The sequence below is a fragment of the Oryctolagus cuniculus genome, chromosome 9, assembly GCF_964237555.1.
Source record: "Oryctolagus cuniculus chromosome 9, mOryCun1.1, whole genome shotgun sequence".
Classification (NCBI taxonomy): Eukaryota; Metazoa; Chordata; class Mammalia; order Lagomorpha; family Leporidae; genus Oryctolagus; species Oryctolagus cuniculus.
The window spans coordinates 137,386,678-137,411,897 of record NC_091440.1 but is presented as its reverse complement, the minus strand read 5'-3'; the positions used below and the strand labels follow the sequence as shown (position 1 = coordinate 137,411,897).

General features: G+C 57.5%; 2 protein-coding genes across 10 annotated transcripts in view; both read left to right on the top strand.

Moving 5' to 3' along the window:
- Window positions 1-779: 779 nt before the first annotated feature.
- Window positions 780-12,918, top strand: ENDOU (endonuclease, poly(U) specific). The gene is made up of 9 exons (XM_008259345.4): window positions 780-1,442; window positions 5,331-5,402; window positions 5,570-5,707; window positions 5,883-6,054; window positions 6,280-6,479; window positions 7,840-7,953; window positions 8,313-8,419; window positions 8,693-8,835; window positions 9,604-12,918. The coding sequence occupies exons 1-9, from the start codon at window positions 1,232-1,234 to the stop codon at window positions 9,722-9,724; spliced, it is 1,278 nt and encodes a 425-aa protein (XP_008257567.3). The 5' UTR covers window positions 780-1,231; the 3' UTR covers window positions 9,725-12,918.
- The window catches only part of RPAP3 (RNA polymerase II associated protein 3), a 45,038-nt gene continuing 23,943 nt past the window's right edge, over window positions 4,126-25,220 (top strand). Inside the window, exons 1-5 of one of the 9 annotated variants that reach the window (XM_070049731.1) lie at window positions 4,126-4,156; window positions 13,077-13,133; window positions 16,881-17,039; window positions 18,755-18,895; window positions 22,931-23,053. In XM_070049731.1, the coding sequence (XP_069905832.1) occupies window positions 16,887-17,039; window positions 18,755-18,895; window positions 22,931-23,053 (417 nt within the window). In that variant the 5' untranslated portion in view covers window positions 4,126-4,156; window positions 13,077-13,133; window positions 16,881-16,886. Of the gene's footprint in view, window positions 4,157-13,011; window positions 14,100-14,545; window positions 14,797-16,880; window positions 17,040-18,754; window positions 18,896-22,930; window positions 23,054-25,220 lie in introns of those variants that run through there. The other 8 variants (XM_008259349.4, XM_008259351.3, XM_051850408.2 and 5 more) reach the window with 8 other exon arrangements.

The following is a 25,220-nucleotide window of genomic DNA, read 5'->3' as shown; positions in this document are numbered from 1 at the left end:
GTGGGTGCCCGCCCTCCTGCCCGCATCGCGCCCTAGCTCTTGTGCTGAGCAGTGGGGAGCCTTGTTCCCGGTTTGCAGTCTAGCAGGTGGCCTCGCGGGAGGACCTCGGGCTGCGGGGGCTGCCCTTAGAAGTCAGTGTCCGGGGAGGGCTTCCGTGCCAGCCCCAGTGCCGTGCCACATGCTCTGCCTGCTTTCTGCCGCCGTGGGCTCCTTCAGCCGTTCCAGCCTCACCAGATGCCAAGGCAAGGGCCCTCAGGTGCTGGACTGGGACCCCTCAGAGCTGTGGGACGAAGTCCACCTCCTTACAAATGGCTCCCCTTGGGCTCTCAGCTGTGTGAGGCAGCTTCACCTCCTCCCCACCTGCAAATCTCCGCCTACCCACTGGGTCAGCACCTGGGACACTGTCCTGGCCTCTCCAGCACCCCTGCTCCAGGGGCCAGGGCTGGGCTCTCGCCCTAGGGGTGCTCCCGTCCTCAGTGGTCCTTGGCGCCTGGGGACCCCACGTGTGGTCTCCACCCACCAGCCAGTGCCCAGCCTGGAAACATCAAAGGCCGGCGAGGGGGGACGTGTGTGTGGCGTCCCCCCCCGACCCCGGGGCTGTCCTGGAGACGGTGTTCTCCCCTGGAACCTTGGGTGTCGGAAGCCGTGGGAGCAGCCCCTGCTCGCAGACTGGACACAAGGAGCGCTCGCCGGGGAGGAGGCCTGGAGAGAGAGGGGTATGAGGGAGGCTGGAAGGGCTGGGCCCCTGGCTCCCGGGAGAGGAAAGGGAGCCTCTTGCTCCGCCCGGGAAGCCATGAGTGCCTGGAACAAGTAAAACCTGAGCTGCTGACTCAGTGAGAGTCATGCATGTAACTCGAACTGACCCACGCGGGCACCGCAGCCACGGAGCCACCCTGTGTCGTCCCCACCAGCCTCCTGGCTGTCTTTGCAACCAACAGTCCCGCCCTTGCCCAGCCACCTGCTGGCTGTCACATCTGGAGCCCGTGGCAGCGGGAGTGGCGAGGTGAGGCCCACCTGCGACCCATGGGACGTAGGGAGTGTTTGAGGGCAGTGCCTGTGGCCGCTTCCTGGGGGTGTCCCTGCCTTGTCCCAAGCTCCGCAGCTGTGCTGTGTGACCCACTTTCCTGCCCCCGCAGCTGGCCTGACGTGTTCCCGACCTGGCGGGGCCTGCCTGCCCTCTCACCTCGCCTGTGGCCTCACTGCAGCTGCCTCGGGGCTCCGCCTCCGCCCCATGGCTCCACCCGTGGTCCCTCCCTCGGCTTCTCCTGCGAGGAGCTGGAGACACCAGATCCACAGGTCCCAGTGGAGCCGCCGGGACTCGAGGCTCACCCAGGGCTGTGGCGCTCTGCTCCCCGGCAGTCACCCCGTGCAGCCTCCTGTGGGCACCATGAGGGCCTCTGTCCCGCTGGTGGTGGCCATGCTCTGCGGCCTGGCCTGGGCAGGTGAGTCGCTCCCTGTGGACACGGCACCGGGGCAAGGGTCTGCCCTGAGGAAGAGCTGGGGAGCTGGGCCGGGATGGAGGAGGGGGTCGGGCAGGTGGGGGCGCGGCCCCCACCTCACACCTTGGCCGGTCATCCCAAGTGTTTCTTCGAGACTTTCTTTTTTAAAGATTTATTTATGTGAAAGGCAGAGTTGAGAGGCAGAGAGAGAAAGATCCTCTATCTGCTGGTTCACTCCCAAAATGTCTGCAACAGCTGCGGCCAGGTTCACGCAAAGCCTGGAGCCAAGAACTTCATCCGGGTCTCCCGCGTGGGTGCAGGGACCCAAGCACTTCGGCCACCTCCCACTGCTTTCCCAGGCGCATTAGCAGGGAGCTGGATCAGAAGAGAAACAGCTGGGACTCGAACCGGCGCCCATATAGGCTGCCGGCGCCACAGACAGTGGTTTTGATCTCACCGAGGTTTGGTTTTCTGCGGTTGCTGCATGAAAGGAGCTGGGTTCCGGTGGCCTGGCTGTGGGTCACTCTGCCCAGGGGTGGAGGTGTTCCAGGATGTGACCCTCCCCTGGGAAAGGCCTTAGCAGGCAGGCAGGCACAGGAGACGAAAGGCCCGACTAGGAGGGGCCCTGTCCCATCTGGGGCAGGGTGTCTGTCCCCGTACCCTGGTTGAGGGGTAGAGGATGGCGTGGTGGGCAGTTTCTAGTGATGAGGGGGCGGGGCAGCCCAGTGACAGTGGCGGTGGCTGGTTGGGAGCGGGCAGCACCCAGGCTGGGAGCTGGGCTGAGGGGTCCAGGCAGATCCCTCCTCTGCCCACCCCGAGCTGACCCTCTGTGGGGCCCCGGAGGCACGCGCACCACTGGAACTTGACCTTGAGCTATGAGGCCTGCAGACTCCATCCTTCCCAATCACACTGTGGGATGTGATCCCCAAGTGGAAAATCTTTATAAGGGGTGCTGAGGCCCCTATCAAGACACAGCTCTGGCAAGAGCAGGGTGAGCTCGGGGGGTGGCACCGAACTCTGCTCAGGGGGCACTGAGACCTGTGTCCCTGGGGATGTCTCTGAGAGCCAGGGAGCGGGGGAGTTGCTGTGGGATTAGGGGAAGTGAGAGCCGACTGGGTGGGGTCTCCGATGGGGCAGAGGCTCTGTTCTGTATGCTCTGCCAGCCAGCGCCCCAGAGCTGAGCTACAGGACTGAGTCCTGTGGGGTCCCGGCCAGTCTCTGGTCTGTGCCTCTGAGCTGGACGTGCTGGGGACCTCGTTCCAGGGTCGAGGGTCAGGAGGTGGGGCAAGGCGCAGCTCCTTGGTGACTAGGTCTCCATGGAGACCGCATCGCTTGAGAGAGCACCGGGATGCTGAGTCCACCCAGCCTGAGACCTGGATCTGTAGACAGCCAGTGTGGACCCGAGAAGAGGCTCTGGCACCAGGTGGACAAAGACGACTGTGGGGGAGGAAGTCAGAGAGGGGCCGGGGGCAGGCGAGCCGTGGTTCCTGGGGCACCATGGGGGGCGGGGCACAGCCCCTGTGTTCGTGGGAGGCACGGGGTGGGGAACCTGAGTGGGGACCCCAGAATGCACAGCCAGGCGCCTGCCTCCCAGGAGACGTCCCTCCCAGCCTGCCCTGCACCCTCCCATCCCTTGGCCACCTTGAAGCAGACAAGTCTGCCGGGGAGCGTTGAGACCCCTGGCCTGGGCTCCTCCTGGGGCTTCGGTTCTTGAACTGAGGTGAAAAATCCACTCAGCCTCGGCCAGCGGGCTCTGAGCGCCACGGCCGCCCACGGCGGTGCCAGCTGCTGGAGGGAAGCAAGTGCTTTCCTTGGCCTCCGCTCTCCTGGCCCTTTAAAACACTGTCCTCTTTGCCCGGACTTTCTGCCGCTGGTCCCGGGTGTCCTGCCAGGCCAGCCGAGCAGGCAGCTGACCGGCCCCCTGCAGGACTCTGCCATTCAGGCTCCCAGGAGCTCGACTTAAGATGCCAGAAAGGCTCTTCTGGGCTCGCAGAGACAAGTGGGGCCAGTCCATGTGACCGTGCCCTGGCCACCGAGGAGGCTGTGCCCGCAGCGAGGAGGCACCTCGGGACTGGGCGGGCTGGCGCAGCACCTCTCCTACTGGGACCACACGGGCCAGCAGCCCGGGGCAGGGTGGTGCTGCCGTCTGAACCCTCACCTCCGTGTGGTCCTCACACAGACCCATGAGGCTGACACTGAGCGGCCCTTGACAAACACTGGCTCATTTAGCTCCCATCAATATTCTGCGAGATAGGCTGCCTTAATCTCCCACCTGTCCAGATAAGGGAACGAGGCCCCGCAGGTGAAGCCACCTGGGCGAGAACCTGACACTGGGAAGCTGCAGGACCAGAATCCCGGCCACAGCGGCTCCTCCCCTCCCCGCGGTGCCTGCCCCGTACACTGTGGGGAAGCCCTAACCCCAGTCGGGTCTCCCCAGATCCGCATTTGCATTGAGGGCCAGCTTTGAGGTGCCTGGGTGGAATCAGCAGCTCCCAGGCTGCTTTGAGCCAACCTGGCATTATTCCTCCTCTCCTGGCCCTGACACTTCCTCCAGCTTGGGTGTTGCCTTCAGTCCAACCCCAGCCCTCCCCAGACTTCTTTTGGCAGATGTAATGTGTTCGAATCCTGTGCTCTCAATCCCAGCCCAAGCACACCCAGCCCTGGTCCAAATCAGCCTTTGGTTGCTGGTGCTGTCAGTTGACTCTGACACTGACCTTGTCACAGCCTCGGACCCCTGCCTGGGAAGAGAGCGCTCAGAGCCCAGCGCGCGGTGCCAGCCTGGCTGCCCCTGCCTTTGCCGGGGAGGGGGTCGTGGGGCTTGCGGAGGGCCTATGACCTTTGTGGCACTGCTCCCCGATCCTTGGCACCCCGATCCTTGGCGCCCTCAGGATGACGACTGCTCCTGCCCGCCCTTCGGTCGGGTAGCCGGTCCTGCTCCCACGTCAGCTCCCACCTGCGCACAGGGAGACCGGGTGTGGAGGACAAGTCCCCAGAGAGCACCGGTGAGGGGGGCTGATGCAGCCAGGGGCAGGAGCAGCAGCAGCAGCGCCCTCTGCAGGCAGCCACCGACCTCCCCTTTCTTCAGCCTGCTCACGTTCTAAAGACCTGGACATTCTCACGCAAAAAACGCAGGTTTCTCTTGCCAGTGCCCCAAGGAAACCGGGCTGGCGCCAGGGACAGGTACTTGGGAGAAGCTGCTGGTTTGACACAGGGCTTTGCCAGGCCTCCTCCTGCACGCAGCTTCCACCCGGCCCGTCAGACCGCCAGGCTGGCATCTCGCCTCTTCACTTCTGAGTTTCAAATCTGTGGCTCAAAACCTCTTTTCCGTAGAAAACAATGGCCCAACCAGAGGCTGGGACCTCAGCCGGCCGGCTCATGTGAGCCTGTGTGACACCAGTGGGGTCTGAACAACAGAGCCCTGGGGAAGCCTGGACTAGAGGAAGGGGGGCCGGTGTCTGCTGGGGGCAGCCGTTCTGGGGCAGCAACCCAGAGATTTGGAATCGGTTGTCACCGGCTGTTTCCATGGTGACTGGGGGTGACTCCCCCGTGTGAGTCCTCAGGAGCCTCCTGTCCTCTTCCTCCCTCGCGCCGCTCTCTGCCCCCTGCTGCGTCACTCAGCACTCAGCTTGCAGGGCCGGGGCTGCCCTCCCCACTGGCCATCACATGGCTGTGTCCCCCAGCAGTCCCTGGGCCACAGCTCTTCTCCCTGAGAATTCGCCCCCACCTGAGGGCTCACTCCCAAGGCAGAGCACACCACCGGGTGGTTTCTCTGGGGAAGTGACTCTACCAGCAGCCTCCGCCCTCCATCTGCTCCCGGTGGGTCCTTGCTCCCAAGGCACATGTCCCCGCTGAGGCCCTCGGGACGGTTGTGGTTTTGTTTCTCGTCGGCAGGTGGAGAGTACACCGACGAGTTGGAGCCATTTCTGGGACTGGAGGAGGAGCCGGGTGTGGACACTGCCAGCAGTGAGCCTGCTCCCTTGCAGGGGAACCGGGATCAGAGCGGGTGGCCTGAGCCAGCCAGGGGCCCAGGGGTCAGGAGGTGGCGTGGGCATCGGGAAGGCTGTCCCGGGAAGCAGGGGGCTGGTGGGGAGGGGCAGGGCCTCGGCGCACGGTGCACGCTCTCCCCGCAGGCCTGTACTCCGCACCTGGCTCCTGCCAGGGCCGCTGTCGCGAAGCCTTTGACAGACACCAGCCCTGCCACTGCGACGCCCGCTGCCGGGGCTTTGGGAACTGCTGTGAGGATTTCCACAGCCTGTGCGACCACCACGGTCAGTCTGCCCCCGCACGGCCCGAGCCCGAGGCGTTCGGGAGGGCAGCAGCTCCCAGGGAGTGGCCCGGGAGCTGAGGCCTGCAGACCACAGCCGCAGCCCTGGGGTTGGGAGGCTGGGCGTGGCGTGCCGTGGGCCTCCTGGGGCCTCTGACCCTGTCCCCCGGCACCCCCAGAGGGCTTCTCCCGCAGCAGCAACGCCATTACCGGAGAGGAGCTCCGGCACATCTCGGAGCGGATCTACAGGGCAGACACCAACAAGGCCGGGAAGGAAGACATCGTGCTCAACAGCCAGAACTGCATCTCCCCTTCGGAGACTGGGGACCGAGTGGACCGCTGCCCCGAGCCGTGAGCGCCCCCCGTCACTGCCCCAGCGGCTGGCGGGGCCCGGGGAGGGAGTGAGACGGGAAGGCGTCTGTGGAGGGTCGGCCGGGCCGGGGAGGGGGGCTGAGCTTCCACGGTGCGGAGCAAAGACAACAGCCCCACGGGCAGCAGAGCTCCCAGCGCCCCCAGCGGCCCCCCTGGAGGGTCTGCGCCCCTTCCGGCCTCACTGGGTCGTCCCACCTGCCCCAGGCTCTTCAGCTATGTCAACGAGAAGCTCTTCTCCAAACCCACATATGCGGCCTTCATCCGGCTCCTCAACAACTACCAGCCGGCCACAGGCCACCCGGAGCACGTGGGCGCCCAGCAGGTGGCCGAGCAGCAAGCCTTTCTGAGCGAGGTCATGCAGACAGCCGTCATGAGGGAGCTCTCCAGCTTCCTCCTCCAGCAGAGTGAGCGCGCGTGGGGTCGCAGGGCAGGCACAGCTGGGGGGGATCACTCATCTTCTGTGGCTCCGCCCGGCCTCAGGCTGGGGGTCCCCAGCAGGTCCCTGAGCCTCCCCCACCCCAGGGCACCGCACCAGGCAGGTGGAGCCCCCTCCTCTCTGTTCCTGACTCCTGAGCCGGGTCCAGGGATGGGTTGGGTGCTGGAGAAAATGCAACAGACAACCCAGGGAGGCTGGCATTGGTGTTGGGGCCTGCAGAGTCCCAGGGCTCTCTGTCCAGGTCTCCCAGGGTCTTCACTGCCCAGAGCCGCCACAGTCCAGCCAAGGCGCCTTGTCGGGTAATGGCAGCGCTCTGCTTTAGGGAGAGCCAGGGCCACGCTCGGGATCTCCTGGGCACAGGGCAGTCCTGGGCTGCCCCCTGGTGTTCGCCTGGTGGCAAGCGCAGGAGAGAGGTGGCAGAGCTGTGGGAGCCAGGCTGTCTCCTCATCTCCCCGTCACTCTGGGCAAGCGTTCTGGCTCTGCACACAGATGACACGGTGGACCCAGACACCGAGTCTCATCTCTGCTTGGCTGAGGGCTTCCCCACCCCCTCAGAGCCCCTCTGCTCTGGTGCTGCAGGTGTGAGGTCCCCAGTGCCCTCCCTCCTGTCCATGCGCCCCTCTGCACCTGCAGTCCCCTGCACAGGAGGGTTCCCCCAGCCCCCTGCCACCTTCCTGGAGAAGCCTTTGTGAGCCTCCTCTAAAGCACCCCGTCTGGTGGGCTCCGTGCTGCTGGGGCAGCTCCGTGGGCCTCGAGGGCTGCACCTGGCGAGGGCTTCTTGCTGGGGCATCCCACGGCGGGATGGCGGGGAACAGAGAGAGTGCAAGAGCGTCAGAGACAGAGAGACAGAGGCCCAGGGAGAAAGAGGGACAGACATAGCAGGAGAAATAAAGGCAGAGACAGAGGGGGAGCGAGGGAGAGAGGGAGAGGCAGAAGGGGCCAGACTGGCCCTGTGGAAGGGTTCCACCTCTCTGGTGATGGCAGCAGCCCCCGTGTGAGGCCCTCGTGGCCTGGTCACTGCCCAGCCGTCTGCTCTCAACACTGCCATGCGGGGAGTACGGCTGCTGGGGAGCTGCCCGGCGCACAGCATCCCCACCTCCATCACCTGCTCTGTCCTCCCGCTGCCCTGCCATGTCCTCCCGGCTGCCCTCAGGCTGTCTGCCCGCTGCCTGCTTGTTCCTCAGCCTTTAGCTTGGGCCTGCACAGTAGGACCACTGACTGCTGCTGAAGGGCCAGCAGGACGTGTGTGGGCCTGAACCTGGTGCCTCTTGGCCAGGGCAGGTAGCTCTTTCCTGCCACCCAGACCCGGCCCCCATGTGCCCCCACAGACCGCTACGGCTCAGAGCAGGAGTTCGTGGAGGACTTGCAGAACATGTGGTTCGGGCTCTACTCACGCGGTGGCGAGGAGAGGGACTCCAGTGGCTTTGAACACGTCTTCTCAGGTGGGCGCTCGCTCACTGGCCGCAGGGACACATCCACTCCCAGGCCGGGAGGGCGGGTCTGAGAGGCCACTGTGCGGGTCAGTCTCCCCCAGAGGATCTCAGGGTTCATCCGGGATGGCCACCTTTCCCTCACTGCCCCACCCGCCGGGAGGAGGTTCCCCAGTGGCCACCAGGGCAGCCCAGGGTTGGACCCTCCCAAGGGCCGGAGCTGAAATGGAGGGGGGTGTGTGAGAGTGCTCACGGGCTGGGCAGAGGGACGTTCTAGACTCAGGAGATGGCAGAAGGGAGGCAGCTGCGGCGGGGGTGGTGGGGAGGGGTCTGGGGAGGGGCAGGGTCACCCTCCTTGGTCTCTCTTACAGGGGAGGTCAAGAAAGGCAAGGTCACGGGCTTCCACAACTGGATCCGCTTCTACCTGCAGGAGAAGGAGGGCCTGGTTGACTATTACAGCTACGTGTACGATGGGCCTGTGAGTGCCCGGGTCCCGCCCTCGCTCTGCCTTCCGCCAGACGGCCCCCTCCCTGACCTGCAGAGAGCAGGTGCCAGGCCAGGATGCTGGCTTCCCTCCAAATGCAGGCCACAGCAGGGGTGGGAGGTACAGCCAAGGGAGCCTCCTCAAGGGGGAGACGCAAAGACCCCCCGCCCCTGACGGACCCTCAGTGGACCCTGTCTGAGTGCTGCTGGCTGGCACCTGCCCGGCTCCCCAGCCGTCTCCGGACGCCCTGGTGCCCTCTCTCCACAGTGGGATTCGTACCCTGACGTGCTGGCCATGCAGTTCAGCTGGGACGGCTTCTACAAGGAGGTGGGCTCGGCCTTCATCGGCAGCAGCCCCGAGTTTGAGTTTGCCCTCTACTCGCTGTGTTTCATCGCCAGGCCCGGCAGAGTGTAAGTGCTGCAGAGGGGGGAGCCCCGGGCTGGGGACAGGGCACGCGCTGGCCTCGGCTGCATGCTGAAGTCAGCTGTTGGGGTCGAGCCGGCAGCTTTAGAAGGGAAACATTTTCTTCTTTTTAAGAAGATTTACTTACTTATTCAGAAGGCAGAATGATAGACACAAACAGAGACAGAGACCTTTACCCGCTGGTTCCCTCCCCAGATGCCTACAACATCCAGGGCTGGGCCAGGCTGCAGCCAGGAGCCCAAGTCCTTGTTCCCCGCTCCACTGCCTCCCAGGCACGGGAGCAGGGAGCTCAATCAGAAGCAGAGTGGCTGGGATTTGACCCAGGTGCTCTGATACAGTGTAGGGGTACAAGATCCCCCTGAAGTGGAACGCACCTGGGACGTGGGATATGAATGGAGCAGCCTGGGTTGTCTGCCGGGTCCCGGGGCTGTGTCGGGAACCCTCGGAGACCCAGGGGAACCCCAGGCCTCGGATGCCTGACCACTGAGAGACTCCGGGTCCTGCTCCCCCATAGCCCCGAACAAGCGTCTCACTGCTGCGGATTTCAGCTCTTGGCTTGGGGCTTCAGGGGCCTTAGACTGCTCCTCTGGCTGAGAAGGGAGTGATGTCCTTTAAGCAAACAGATTCTGGAAGGGCCCCTGTGCAAGGGGCTGGCAGCTGTGCTGCTGCAGTGACTCGGGCCCTGGGGACGCGTCTGCCAGCCGGGACCCAGGCAGAGCAAGGCCGTTCCTGTGACTTTGTGACCTCCCCCACAGGTGCCAGCTCAGTCTGGGTGGACACCCCTTGGCCATCCAGACCTACACCTGGGACAAGACCACGTACGGCCACGGCAGGAAGTACATCGCCACGGCCTACATCGTGTCTTCCACTCGGTAGCACTCCTGCCGCACTGGGCTGGAGGGAGGGTGGGGGAGCGTGCCGGCCTGAGGCGCCCTGGACTGCAGAGGGGAGCCATTTGGACTCCAAAACCGTGATAGACACCCGTGACCCAGGAGTGCCACATCGGGAGAGGGACAGGACGCCCCTGTGGAGATCAAGGGCCAGTCGCAAGCCTCGGTGGTGTCTGGAGCGTGGTGACGCCGTGAGCCAGGGCTTCAGCCTCACCCACCTGGGGCTTCCCTTCACTGTGCAGGGCGGGCCCTGTCCCTTTCCAGCCCTGGTGACGCTGCGGCTCTCCCCTGTAAACGGGGCCTTGGAAGCCCGCAGCGGGCCTGGGTCTTCTCTAGGGTCAGGCATCTCCCGGCAGGGCCCACACTGAGGGTCATGCTTCGTGTGGGAAGTGGACTGTGTGGGGGGTGGCCTGTTCCAGGCCCTCCCAGTGCCCACCCAGAAGCTTCTACCTGTGAGTGTTCAGTGCGGCTGCCGCCTGACGTTCTTGCTCCCAAGTCGGGTCCCCCCACCACGTCAGTGTCACTGACGTCATCATTTCCAGGCAGTCGGAGCAGCTCTAGAGTGGGAGACCAGGGAGGCTGGGGCGGGGCTGTGTCTCAGCCCCATTTCCTCCCAACTCCAAGGGGAACAGGTGTTGTCCCACAGAGCCAAGTGGGAACGACAGGTTTCAGGGTTTGAGTCACCAAGGAAGGTCATTCAGGGAAACGTGATCTCTCCCTCCCTCCCTCTCTCTGTCTCTCTGTCTCTCTCTCTCTCTCTCTCTCTGCCCCCACCCAGGAGCATGGCTGGGGCTAGTGCTTTGGCCCCAAAGTTGTCTCTCTCTGGACCAGGGTTGGGGTGGGGGCGGCTTGCTCATGTTGTACCTGCAAAGCCAAGAGCAGGAGGGGTGCAGTACGTGTGGCATGACAGTGGCAGGTGGCCCCCGGCCCCATGATCAGTGCCGGAGGGCGCGCTCCTGGGCAGCAGAAAGTGTGCAAGCTGGGAAGGCCATGCTCACGAGGCCCTTCAAGAATGCCCACCTGCAAACAGGTGGCTCAGGAAGACCAGGCCCAAGTCAGGCTCCTCCCCTGGGGCATTCACAGGCCCACAGCGGGGCAGGGACCCCTCTGCCCCACCTCTGGCAGAGCTCAGCGCTCCGTGGGCAGTCCCCAAAGTCAGGTGTCCAGGGACCTATCCGGGATCTGTCACTTGCTGCTGTATAGACATGTCTCTTGATTATTCAGGTCCATTTGCTCTCTGGTAAAGTGCGATGCTATTACGACCCTTGTAAGTCCAGGAATGTGAAATGACACACCGGCCATTCTCATCCGTCTCATTCATTCTTGTCCGTCTCACTCACCATATGGATTTCATTCTGCACCAGGAGATGCTCACTGCCTCTGGGCCCCCAGCCTCAGCCTCTACCTGCTGGGGGCCTCGGGGGTCTCCGGTAGACAGGAGGGAGGCAGAGGCGGGTGTGGGACAGACTGAGCCCCAGAGTCTGGGCAGACACAGTGGAGCCCCCACAGTGTCCCGAGCTGTGCTCAGCAGTCCTCTGGCTCAGGTGTGCTCCCTTGGTAAGGGTCTGGATTGTTGCCATTTTAAACTTGCCGAGACGACTGAGCCACGTTCTCAGTGAGGACCAGGGTCAGGTTCCCCCGGCCCCATGCCTTTACCCCTGCCGGGGTCAGCCTGGATTTCTGCCAGTGTCCACTCCTTTGTCTTTTGGGGAGCAGCGACAGAGGCCGCTGCTGCCCCTCCATGTCTGCTCTCCTCTCTGTGACGGGGCCCGTGCTGTGGCCCCACGCGGGGTCTCCGTGACGGGGCCCGTGCTGTCGCCCGACGCGGGGTCTCCGTGGCGGGGCCCGTGCTGCCGCCCGACGTGGGGTCTCCGTGACGGGGCCCGTGCTGTGGCCCCACGCGGGGTCTCCGTGGCGGGGCCCGTGCTGTCGCCCCACGCGGGGTCTGCGTGACGGGGCCCGTGCTGTCTCCCGACGCGGGGTCTCCGTGGGCTCCCTTTCTTCAGGTTCACGGGAACTCTCAACCTCTGGCTACTTGAAAGGTTTCCATAATTGCCTTGGATACCAGACTAACAGCACACACAGTCATGAACTGCAGACTCTAACTGTTGCAGAAATAACTCCGCACACAGATGCCTCCTGTCCCTGGAGCTCTAACTCATAAGTCCTGTTGGCTCTTGGAGAGCAGCTGTTCAGGTATTCGCCAGCTCAGTTGGGATGACTGGGGCTCATTCTCGGTAGAGACAAATGAACCAGTGAGAGCGGTAGAGTCAGCCACGCTGTCGAAGTCCACTTAGGACAGTGGTCAGCAGGCGCTGAGAGGGTCTAGAAGCACTCAGGAGGCCCCGTGGATCCCAGGGAGCCTCAGAATTAGTCCTGGTGATCAAGACCATTACGTTAATGCTTCTTTATTTTTAAGAAAGATTTATCTATTTATTTGAAAAGCAGAGTTAGAGAAAGAGAGACCTTCCATCCACTGGTTCTCTCCCCAAACGGCCACAATGCAAGAGGCTGGGCCAGGCCATGCTGGTCTCTCTCGCCTGTGTGCTAGGGGCCCCACCACTTGGGCCACGTTCTGCGGCCTTCCCAGGATCACAGGTGGAGCAGCTGGGACTTGAACCGGCGGCTACATGGGATGCCGGCTTGCGGGGTGGCTCTGCCTGCTGCTCCACAGCGCCGGCCTGATGACTGGGGGGAGAGGGTGCCCCCAGCCAGCCGGCCCCCTGGCTCCCGCCTCAATCAGTACAACACGTGGTGCTGCCTCTCCTGATGGCATCAACCAGCACGCTTAGCAATGCTTTATTAAGAGGCAAAGAAAGCGTAGGCGTTTGGATGGTGCACTGCGAGCTGACAACCGGGACCAGACGCACGGAGCGGCGGGGGCGGACCCAGGCCCGGGCCGCGTTCCAGGCCCGGAGGACCCGCGGCCCAGACCGCCGGGCTGTGCTGTTCGTCACACGCTCTCCGCCATCTGGGGTCGGCCTGCGGAGGTCACGGCCTGGGGACCGTACACGCGCGCGGGGACGGCCTCTCCCGCGGGCCCCGTGGGGCGCATCCCAGGGGGTCCCACGAAACACATATGCCCCTGCGTCAGAGGTCGGAGCACGCCCGGGCGGCCTGCAACGCTCTGGCTCGCGAGAGTCAGTCTCCGCTAGCAGAACCTAGATTGACATTTACTTCGGAGCTGCCAATCACCCACCGCTGTCAATCACCCGATGGCCCCTCCCAAGTCTCCCCGCGGACGGACCTTCTGCGCAGGCGCCATGGGAGGGGCACGCGCGGGCTTGTGGGAAAACCCAGGGGGTGGGGCTGGTCTGCGTCGCGGCGCGTGTGACGAGCGCGTGTGCGACGCGGACGACTGCGACGCGATCTTGAGTGCGACGGGAGCGGGTGAGGTGAGGGCGGCTGTTGAGCGGGTGGGTGTGACGCGGACTGGTTGGGTGAGCCGCCTTCGCCGTCCACAGCGGGCAAGGGGACGGTTGGGGGCCCAACGGGAGGAGGGGCCGGGTCGCCGAAAGGTCGCCCTGGCCAGGTGGGGTGAGCCGCCTTCGCCGTCCACAGCGGGCAAGGGGACGGCTGGGGGCCCAACGGGAGGAGGGGCCGGGTCGCCGAAGGGTCGCCCGCCGCCCCGCCCTCTGACCCGCTGCCGCCGGGGCGCCGGCGATGTCTGCGGCCGCGTCTTTCTCCCGAGGGGACCAGGGCGCTTCTGACGTGCCGAGGCCGCCCGGTGTGGAAGCGACCCCCGGCCGGCACAGGCTCGGTGGGGCTGCGGGGCGCTGGGCGCAGAAAGGTGCCGGCCCCTCGGCATCTCGAGGCGCGCCGCGCTGTTGTGCGCGCTCTTGGCCCCGGGCCAAGCGTTTTGCTGGCTGTTTCCGCACCAGGCGCCGTTTGTGATCCCCCCCGGGCTTGGGTTGGTCGTGAGGCTGGGTGCCTGTGACCGCCCGAGCCAGGCCCTTCCCTCTTCTGCGCCCCTCCCTCAGCCTTGGGTCCCCTTTCCCGTTTGGGGCCATCACCCCCTTTGCTCGTGTATTTTTCTTTGTTCCTCGCAGCCCCAGACGATTCTCCATTGAGAACCAGTCCTCACGTTGTTGAAGGCAGGTGGACCCCCGTCCCCCACATAATCTGTCTACCTAACTCATTTCCTTTCCGCCCTTTTTGGCCCCATAACCTGCGCAGTAGTCTTCATGTGACTAAGTACTCAGGGAACGCGCATGGCGTGTCCCCACTCTCTGGGTTCTCCCCAGCTCTCGCCTTCCCCACGTTCTGGAAACACCAGGGGCTGGTGTCCGCAGCCTGCGTGCCTCCCGTCACTGGAGTTAGACCTGTCCGGGTCCGTGGTCCTCGCTCCCACCTCCGTGCTGGTAACAGATCGGCCGTACCTCCCTGCTGGTGTCCCCTGATGTCCCACGGCGCTCACGGGACCCCCAGTTGTAACGCCCGTTAGGGTTTCTGCACCAGGCAGTTGCCAGCCAAGAACAGTGGGCAGTGGGCTGCAGGGGGGATGAGGGAGAAAGCTCAAGGGATGGGCACGGGACACATCTAGAGGTGTCCAGCTCTTCCCCTGTGTGTGTCGGTGCCGCCAGTCATACCAGGCTCCCGAGAGAAATGGCAGACACTGAGTCATCCTCTGCTCCCCAAACCCTCCGTCTTATTGGTCTCTTAGTGCTTTTTCTGTCACCTCTTCAGTACCTTCTTAGAGCTCTCAGGGTGGGGGTAGACCTCATGGCCTGGCACCTCTAGATGTGTCCCTTGCCCGTCCCTTGAGCTTTCTCCCTCATCCCCCCTGCAGCCCACTGCTCACTGTGCTTGGCGGGCGACTCGGTGCTGGGGTCTGCTTTGTGGCATGTGGTGCTCAGCCAGGATTGCCTTGCCTCTGGTGCAGGGGACAACATGTGGAAACACTGCCTGTCACCGTGGGAGAGGGTGGGGCAAGGCTGGACGAGCGAGTGGAGGACAGAGATGTCACCAACCACCGGAAGTGCACAGTACAGCACCCCCACCGTGAAGCCGTACTGTCCCCAGTGTCTGGTCTCAGGATGAGAAACCCCGCTTAGCCGGGTGTGCTGTTACTCTGTACTTGCATTTCTGTTTTTCTCACTATATCAGAGGCCTTACCTTGTTTTTGTATCCCTAAATCTTGATGTAAGGCCTGCTGGGAGTTCAGTGAGTATTGGAAGAGAAAGGAGGAGAGGAAGCAGTTGGGATAAACTCAGGAGAAGAGCAGCCAGCCTGCCGCCCGGGGCTGCTCAGTGATTGTTCCCGCGAGGCCTTTCATGCATGAAGCATGTCACCTGTTTTGAGGATATGCTTATCTGTTTTTTCTTGCTTGTTCAGCAAACAGTTGAGTCATTTAAAAATATAGTACTTGGGGCCGGTGCTATGGCGTAGTAGGTAAAGCCACTGCCTGTAGTTCTGGCATCCCATGTGGGTGCTGGTTTGAATCCTGGCTGCTCCACTCTCTGCTCTGATCCAGCTCTCTGCTGTGGCCTGGGAGAGCAGTAGGAGACGGCTCAAGTCCTTGGGCCCTGCACCAGCATGGGAAGCTGGCAGGAAGCTCCTGGCTCCTGGCTTCAGATCGACGCAGCTCCAACCATTGCAGCCATCTGGAGAGTGAACCAGTGACTGGAAGACTTGTCTCTCTCTCTGCCTCTCTGTAACTCTGCCTTTCAAATAAATAAATAAATCTTTTTTAAAAAAATACTGATATTTTGTTTATTCAGCATCACTTTAGGCTCTTTTACTTATTATCTTGGCCATTTGTTATTGAAAAAGTGTTAGACTTCAGAAAAACAAATGAAATACAGCATCTCTAACTTAAAGGGATTCAACCTAAACTTTTTTTTTTTTTTTTTTTTTTTTTTTTTTGACAGAGTGGACAGTGAGAGAGAGAGAGACAGAGAGAAAGGTCTTCCTTTGCCGTTGGTTCACCCTCCAATGGCCGGCGCACCGCGCCGATCTGAAGGCAGGAACCAGGTACTTATCCTGGTTTCCTATGTGGGTGCAGGGCCCAAGCACTTGGGCCATCCTCCACTGCACTCCCTGGCCACAGCAGAAAGCTGGCCTGGAAGAAGGGCAACCGGGACAGAATCCGGCACCCTGATCAAGACTAGAACCTGGTGTGCCGGCGCCACAAGGTGGAGGATTAGCCTGTTGAGCCATGGTGCCAGCCCTTCATTTGTTTTTTAAGGTGGAGTTAGGGAGAAAGGCTGAGAGAGAGAAGTCTTCCACCCATTGGTTCACTCTCCATACAGCCTCATTGGCTGGGGCTGGGCCAGACTGAAACCAGGAGTGAGGCGCTGCTTCCAGGTCTCCCACATGGGTGCAGGGGCCCAAGCACTTGGGCCATTAGCTGCTGCTTTACCAGGTGCGTTATCAGGGAGTTGGATCAGAAGTAGAACATCCAGGACTTAAACCGGTATCCATGTGGGATGCCAGCACTGCAGGTGGCGGCTTCACCAGCTGCACCGCCGTGTCAGCCATATATATATTTAAAGATTTTATTTATTTTATCTGATAGGTAGATTTACAGACAGTGAGAGGGAAGATTTACAGACAGTGAGAGGGAGGTATATAGAGAGATCTTCCTTCTGTTGGTTCATTCCTCCATTGACCACAATGGATGGAGTTGAGCCAATCCAAAGCCAGGAGCTTCTTCCGAGTCTCCCACATGAGTGCAGGGGCCCAAGGACATGGACCATCTTCTACTTTCCCAGGCCATAGCAGCTGAATTGGAAGTGGAGCAGCTGGGACTAGAACTGGGACCTATATGGGATGCTGGCGCCGCAGGCAGAGGATTAACCCGTGCCCTGGCACCGGCCCTGGCCCTATATTTTTCAACTTTATGATGGGTGAACGTGATACGGGTTCATGGGAACTGTACTTGGAATTTTGACCTTGGAGGTTTCCTGGCTAGCACCCTTGCTCTGGGCTCTGAGCGTGTTGAGTGCTGGTGGTGAGTGTGAAGGGATGAGGCCAGCATTGCTCTGGTCTGAGCTAGAGTACATAGTGGGCTAGGCATATTAACTGCATTTTGGGCTTACAGTATTTTCAGTTTATGTTGGGTTTGTGGGGACATAACCTCATTGCAAGTTGAGGGTTACCTGTAATCCCATTCTTACCAGAGGTTGTTCAAAACTCTGCAGGTCATAATGACATCAGCAAATAAGACAGTTGAATTACAACTACAAGTGAAACAAAATGCAGAAGAGTTACAGGACTTTATGAGGGATTTAGAGAACTGGGAAAAAGACATTAAACAAAAGGATTTGGAACTAAGGAGACAAAATGGTGTTCCTGAAGAGGTAAGTTCAGAATTCCGTATTTAGCATCCTGAAAAACAGCTTGTTTTAAAGTAAGCATAACCTGTTAGCAGTGTTCTATGAAAATGCTGAAATCGAAGGGATTTGTTTCATTGTCAGCATCTCCAGAATTCTACTTTTGCATTAGCCTTTGTGATAATTGTGCTGACTGTGAAGGAGTTTTTGGATTCAGTGAATAATTACTGAAAGAATGGCTTTGTGATCATATTAAAGGTAATTGGACACCATCAAATACGTAGGGCGTGTGGCTGTGTGTATACTTACACAATGGTGCTTCAAAAAGTTCAGGGGAAAATGAGATTAAAGGATCAGTTTTTTTTATGGTACAAAACAATTTCAGAATCCATTCATAGATTTTCTATAACATGCATTTTTCATGAACTTTTTGAAGACCCTTTTTTACACATGAATTTCACATTTGTTTTACAATAAATATGCTTATCTTTTAGTTCCATTTTTCACAACCATTTTAAAATCCTGAATTAGAAAAGCAACCTTTTTGCCTTTCAAAATGCTTCTCTGTTGGAAAGAGAGCTAGTGTGCACACACACTCCCATCCCTGCAGCAGCTGGAATGGCCCCAGGCCTGAAGTTGAGTGTCCCGGTGCAGAGCCTCATCCCTGCCGCCTCTCTCCTGGTGTCCGTGTGGGCAGGAGGCTGCAGTCAGGTGTGACTGCTCCATTGGCGATTTGGGCCTCTTACCTGCTGGGTAAACCCTGCCAGACTGAGGTTTTGTGTTGATGGTGTGGGGATCCATTTGCTTTGTGCTCCTACTTCCTCATATGAAGGTTGAAGACTAGGTAGTTGGTTTTTGCTTTTTTTTTTTTTTTTAAAGATTTATTTATTTATTTGAAAGAGTTACACAGAGAAGGAGAGACAGAGAGAGAGGTCTTTCATCTGCTGGTTCACTCCCCAAATGACGGCAGTGGCCAGAGCTGATCTGATCTGAAGCCAGGATTCAGGAGCTTATTCTGGGTCTCCCGTGTGGGTGCAGGGGCCCAAGGACTTGGGCCATCCTCTACTGCTTTCCCAGACCATAGCAGAGGGCTGGATCAAAAGTGGAGCGGCCAGGTATTGAACCGGCCCCCATATGGGATGCCAGCACTGCAGGTGGTGGCTTTACCTGCTATGCCACAGTGCTGGCCCCGACTAGGTAGTTTTTGAGGTTTGAATTTAGAATTGCAAATTAAAGTATAATTTAAATTTCCAGATAATATTTTGCTTGTGAGTAATCAATGTTCAACATTTTTTCTTTTTCATTATTTATTTTAAAGATAGTTACTGAGAGAGGGAGAGATCTTCCATCCTTTGGTTCACTTCCCAAATAGCCACAGTGCCTGGGGCTGGGCCATGTGTGTCTCCCACATGGGTGCAGGGGCCCAAGTACTTGGCCCATTTTCCACTGCTTTCCCAAGAGCATTAGCGGGGAGCTGGATGGGAAATTTAGTGGCTGGTACTGGAACCAGCACAAACCGGCTTAACCTGTTGCACCACAATACCTGCCCCCTCTTCAACATTTTTCAACTATAATTACCATTATAAATGGAAGATGGCAAATTGATATTTTTAAGCATTTGCAAATTAGGTTTAAAAATGGCTTCTTCTTTAGAAATATGAATTGGTGAGAATTTTAAACATTGCTACTTAGACAAAAAATAATAGAGCAAAGTGCTGAAAACTGCATGCTTTTTTTCCTAGATTTTGCCTCCTATTCGAAATGGAAGTTTTAGGAAAAAGAAGAAAGGGAAAGCTAAAGAGGCTTCCAAAAAAACCAAAGAGGAAAACACGAAAAACAGGATCAAATCTTATGATTATGAGGCATGGGCAAAACTCGATGTGGTAAGTTGACCCGGGCACTTTGCTGCTTAGCATTTGAATAGGAATTCCTTGGAGTTATGGAAAACAGTGCAGCGTTTTTGTGGCTTCTGTCTCATACACTATTTCCTGTGGGATAAAATGTAATCACATGGCTCTTTAGTTAGCCACAGGAATTCCTCTTGCAGTGAGTGGCGGCTGAAGCAGTCAGGGTTATTTTCTGTTTTTCCGGTTTTGTCTCTCTTTGCAGAAGTAGTACCTGAAGGCAGTGTCATCTTCACCTAGTCTCCTTCAGTGGGTCCATCTTACTACTAGTACAGTTAAGACTGGGACAGTGTGTAGCAGGGCCCATCCGTTCTGTCACATGTGTGCACCTGGGTCACCACCACTGCAGTTAGGGACAGACGAGGACTCTGCTCAGAGAGCTCCCTCCTGTGTGACCCTAACTGCAGAGTACAGCGACTCTGCTGAGGGAGTGTGTGGGTATCCGTCCTGGGGCTGGGCTGTGTGGTCGTGAAAACAGGCCTGTCTCAGCCCCAGGATGTTCTAGACCATGCTCCATGGGGCCCTGTCTATCAGCTGTGAGAGGAAACCTGTGGCCCCCGCATTCCATCCTGTGTTGCGCTTTAAGGGTTGGCTTGGTGTGGGGCGGCAGTGCCATCGCGATGGCCTGCATTTCACTGTGTCTTTCAGGATGCAGGTGTTTACTTACCACTCCTCTCCAGTCAGATCTGGGCTGCGGCCTGTAATTTTCCACATAGCATGGTTGGCTGATCTTGAATGTGGTGAAGGGAGGCTGATGGTGTTTTCAGGATCTTCATGCTGAGACACATAATTAAATTTCAGTTCCTGTTTTAGTATTAATTAATATTCAGTGAAAGTAAGCTTAAGTTTTGTTTTGTAATTTCCTAAAAGTTTTGCTTACGTAAATAACAAAACAGATGTAAATTTTGCTTATGTAATGATTAAAGTATGTGACTACATGAGCTTTAATGAACTTTAGAGCTAACTGATTAAAAATGTCTTACTGCTGTTTGGAGTAATGGTGATGCCAGGTACTCTGATGTGGCTGTTACGCACTGTGTACATGTACTGAAATGTCACAGCGTACTCATACATATGTGTGCTTACTATGTGTCCATAAAAAGTAGAATTATTTATTGATTTTTAAAGATTATTTATTTGAAAGTTGGAGTTACACAGAGAGGAGAGGCAGAGAGAGAGAGAGAAGTCTTCCATCTGCTGGTTCACTCCCCAGTTGGCTGCAACGGCCAGAGCTACGCCGATCTGGAGCCAGGAGCTTCTTTTGGGTTTCCGAAGTGGGTGCAGGGGCCCAAGGGCTTGGGCCATCTTCTACTGCTTTCCCAGGCCACAGCAGAGAGCTGGATTGGAAGTGGAGCAGCTGGGACTCGAACCAGCGCCCATATGGGATGCCAGCACTGCAGGTGGTAGCTTTACTGCTATGGCACAGTGCTGGCCCCAGTAGAAGTACTTACAAAATCTTACTGAAAAGCATTTTTTAAAATTTATGTATTTGACAGGCAGAGTGACAGAGGGGTGGGAGGGTGGAGATCTTCTGTCTCTGAAGGTCCAGGTTGAAAGCAGGAGCCCAGAGCTCGCTCTTGGTCTCCCATGTCAGTGGCAGGGATCCAAGCACTGGGGCCGTTAGCAGGGAAGTGGATGGAAGGAGGTCAGCCGGGACTCAAACCAGTGCCCTGATATGGGCATAGATAGGGCATATCTGGGCTTAACCTCTGTGCCACAATGCTATTCTGAAAAGCTTTCTTTTTACACATATGGCCAAATTAGGATTTTAGACACTGATGGGTTCTATGAGTTATTGATGACCACGAAACTCTTACGGGGAAATGATGGTGAAGAACATATTATTACTTTGTTCTTTGTCTCACATGGAAGAATTTCTATGTGGACAAGCAGAGATTTAAAGGTGAGATTTGTTAGAGTTAGAGACCTCCAGCCAGGGTAGCATGGAGGAGGGCTTCCAAGCCAGGAAAAACCTGAAGGGGTCCTTGGCACTAGGTTTTCTTTTCCCTCCCTCCCTCCCTCCCTCCCTCCCTCCCTCCCTCCCTCCCTCCCTCCCTTTCTTTCTTTCTTTCTTTCTTTCTTTCTTTCTTTCTTTCTTTCTTTCTTTCTTTCTTTCTTCTTTCTTTCTTTCTTTCTCCCTCCCTTCCTTCCTTCCTTCCTTCCTTCCTTCCTTCCTTCCTTCCTTCTTTCCTTCCTTCCTTCCTTCCTTCCTTCCTTCCTTCCTTCCTTCTTTTTTTCCTTCTTTCCTTCCTTCTTTCTTTCCTTCTTTCTTTCTTTCTTTCCTTCTTTCCTTTCCTTCCTTCTTCCTTCCTTCCTTCCTTCCTTCCTCCCTCCCTCCCTCCCTCCCTCCCTCCCTCCCTCCCTCCTTCCCTTCCCTTCCCTTCCCTTCCCTTCCCTTCCCTTCCCTTCCCTTCCCTTCCCTTCCCTTCCCTTCCCTTCCCTTCCCTTCCCTTCCCTTCCCTTCCCTTCCCTTCCCTTCCCTTTCCTTCCCTCCCTCCCTCCCTCCCTCCCTCCCTCCCTCCTTCCCTCCTTCCCTCCTTCCCTCCTTCCCTCCTTCCCAGGCAGAGTTAGACAGTGAAAGAGAGAGACAGAGAGAAAGGTCTTCCTTCCGTTAGTTCACCCCCCAAAATGGCTGCTACGGCTGCGCACTGCGCCGATCCGAAGCCAGGAGCCAGGTGCTTCTCCTGGTCTCCCCTGCGGGTGCAGGGCCCAAGCACTGAGCCATCCTCCACTGCACTCCCTGGCCACAGCAGAGAGCTGGACTGGAAGAGGAGCAACCAGGACAGAATCCGGCGCCCCGACTGGGACTAGAACCTAGTGTGCTGGTGCCGCAGGTGGAGGATTAGCCTCGTGAGCCTTGGCGCGGGCCTGCACTAGGGTTTTTAAGCACGATATTGAGGAAAAAAAGAAAAACAGACTTGACTATCAGATTGACATTCAGTTACAAGGCAGGGACAAAAGACAAGACTTGCAATCCTTTGTCCTGTCTGGCTTGCTCATGATAAAACAAAAGAGCCATCACAGGGTGGGATAGCTAATCTGTTTTAAAAAAGAGTGTGTGGGGCCTGTGCTGTGGCTCTGCGGGTTAAAGCCCTGGCCTGAAGTGCCTGCATCCCATATGGGCGCTGGTTCTAGCCCTGGCTGCTGCACTTCCAATCCAGCTCTCTGCAATGGCCTGGGAAAGCAGTAGAAGGTGGCCCAAGCCCTTGGGACTGCACCCATGTGGGAGACCCAGAAGAAGCTCCTGGCTCCTGGCTTCGTATCGGCGCAGCTCCCGCTGTTGCGGTCATCTGGGGAGTGAGCCAGCGGATGGAAAGATCTCTTTCTCTTTCAAATTAAAAAAAAAGGAGTGTGTGACTGAAGAGAGATTGGGGCTCTCGGGAGTTTTGTGTGGCAGTCCCCCTTGTTCTGGGATACAGGGTGGCCGCTCTGCCTGGGTTCCCAACTCACACCCTGCGGGCCAACTGGCTTCTGTTTCAAGGAGTTCAGTGCCTCACTGCTGCAGTGTGTGGTTCACTGGTGCTCTGCAGGGCACGAGTGCAGCTCCTCTCTGAGCTGAGTCAGACACTTGTCTGCATGTTGGACTCTTTTCTCTGTATATGATCTCTCTTTTTTTCAATGTATAATTTGTATTTGAAAGGCAGAGTTACAGAGAGGGAGAGACAGAGATCTTCTGTCTTCTGGTTCACTCCCCAAATGTCTACAATGGCCAGGGTTGGGCCAGAACAAAGCTAGGAGCCAGGAGTTTCTTCTGGGTCTCTCACAGGGGTGCAGGGACCCAAGATTGGACTGTCTTCTGCTTTCCCAGGCAATTAGCAGGAAGCTGGATCAGAAGTGGAGCACTGGGACTCAAACCAGTGACCATATGAGGTGCTTCTGGATATGATCTTAACAGTGAAGTTTTCTTACAGCCTTTAGGTCCTTACACTGTAGCAGCTTAAGTCGTGTTGTGAACATTTAATTCCTGCTCTGTGGGCCATGTCCTTACCTGCACTCTTCTGTTTGTGGTTTCAGGACAGCATCTTGGAGGAGCTGGACAAGGAAGATGGCACCCAGGATTCTGTGTCCCAGGAGTCAGAGTCGGAAGAAGACGGGATTCGTGTAGACTCTCAGAAGGCCCTCACTCTAAAGGAAAAGGTACTCTGTAGTTGTAGGTCCCCTTAGGCAAGCAGAATCATGTAAGAAAATGATGGTCCATTTTCTACACAGAATGGAAAATCACTGTAAACTGAGCTGCAGGGGTAGCAAAACTCCCAAGGCACACAGGGTGTCAGGGAGCAACCAGCTCATAAGGGAAGATTAAATTACAGAGACGGGAGGAGGAAGAGAGCTTTGTCACTTATGCGACTGCCAGAGTATTGTCCACTCCGCAGTCCTCAGCCAGTGGGGAGGCAGGGCTGGGACCTGCATGCTAGGGTGTAAGTTGTGTTGTAAGTGCTCTGCGTGTGCCTGCTCACCACACACCTGATCTTGCAAGGCCAGTGTGGCGGAGGCCGCTGTCTTTTAATTAGCCTTATATCTAACTGATATGATTAAAGTTGGGGTAGAGGCCTTCCCATGGTTAAAAGAAGACAATGGGAGGCATGTGTCCTGCGAATGAAGTGTGGTGTCTGCTTGCCTGTGAATACTGTAGTCCTTATCTGTGTATGTGTGACCATTTTAGGTTCTGCTTATTAGTACAGAGCAATGTGTTAACCCTTGCCAGACAGCTTATGGCTCAGTATCTTGGCTGGCACCGCGGCTCACTAGGCTAATCCTCCGCCTTGCGGCACTGGCATACCAGGTTCTAGTCCTGGTCGGGGCGCCGGATTCTGTCCCGGTTGCCCCTCTTCCAGGCCAGCTCTCTGCTGTGGCCAGGGAGTGCAGTGGAGGATGGCCCAGGTGCTTGGGCCCTGCACCCCATGGGAGACCAGGATAAATACGTGGCTCCTGCCATCGGATCAGCGCGGTGCGCTGGCCGCTGCGCACCAGCCGCGGCGGCCATTGCAGGGTGAACCAACGGCAAAAAGGAAGACCTTTCTCTCTGTCTCTCTCTCTCACTGTCCACTCTGCCTGTCCAAAAAAAAAAAAAAAAAAAAAAGGCTCAGTATCTGTGTAAAAAAATACCTTCAGTAACCAGGTTGACATACACAGTATTGTTTCAATCCTGTGGCGGCCATGTAACATTAGAATATGTAACCAGATGTATGCAGGCAACCATATACAGGAGACAAAGAGGCTAACGCCATATATAAAGAAAAACCCTCTTTGTTCTGGGTTCTGGATTTTGGATAAGAGATTATACCTGGACTTAGGCTGGTATGGTAAAAGACTATTTCCTGTTAAGAGACCTTGGTGTCTCAATACACGAATCCAGCTACACCAGTACTAGTAACAGTCTTGCTTTCGCTGCAGTTCTCTTTACGGACAGGTGAGGATATTTCCCACAGATAGAAAACCATCTGGATCATAAAAGTACTTCCATATTATCATCAAGGGTGTTCATTTGGGAGGCAGTGTCACAGAAACTGGGAGCCAGGAAGACCAGGGTCAGATCCTTGACAAGTTCTTTAACTTACCTGTCCCTCTGCTTTCTTAGTTACAAAATGAGGTTGATAGTGTTACTAACGTTGGTGTATTGGTGCAAGAGGTACTGGGATTATTACAGTGTGAGTTCCCAGCTGGGCTCCCTCCTCACAGGTGTGGGTCCTGTGCTCCCCTCTCCTCTCTTCCCCTCCCTATCCCTCTCCTCCCCTCCCCTCCTCTTGGGTGTGGGTCCTGTGTTGTGCTCCTCCACACCATGGATATGGGTGCTGCTCTCCGCTCCTCTCCTCCATATCATGTCAGATGCCGTCACTGGGAACTCTGGAACGTGGAACATCTTGAGGCACACCGCCTTGCTTTAAATCCAGCGACATTGCTTTTTGGAAAGGTTAACTCTTCTCAGGTTAAACTTCATCTTGACGCCTGTTTTTCCATGAGTGGGTATTGTGGTGCCCATATTAGGACTGTGCAGTGAAGTTCTGCACGTTTATAGAGACCACGGGGGGCTTGTGTTGTGGCCCAGTGGGTTGGACTGCTGCTTACGATGCCCACATCTCCTGTCAGTGCTGGTTGAATCTCTGTTACTGCATTTCTAATATGGCTTCCTGCTAACCCATCCTGGGAGGCTGCTGTGGAGGGGCCCTTGCCACCCATGTGGAAGAACCTGATGGAGTTCCAGGCCCCTGGCCTTGGCCTGGCCCAGTCCTTGCTATTGCAGCCTTTTGGGCTGAGAATCAGCACGTGGAAGATCTCTCTCTCTTGCTCTGCCTTTCAAGTAGAT

Bases quoted from the DNA above. Each gene is read 5' to 3' on its own strand.
- ENDOU (XM_008259345.4), top strand. From the start codon at position 1,232: ATGGCTCCACCCGTGGTCCCTCCCTCGGCTTCTCCTGCGAGGAGCTGG. The intron at 8,420-8,692 runs GTGAGTGCCCGG...CTCTCTCCACAG, and splicing joins GCTACGTGTACGATGGGCCT to TGGGATTCGTACCCTGACGT. The intron at 8,836-9,603 runs GTAAGTGCTGCA...CCTCCCCCACAG, and splicing joins ATCGCCAGGCCCGGCAGAGT to GTGCCAGCTCAGTCTGGGTG.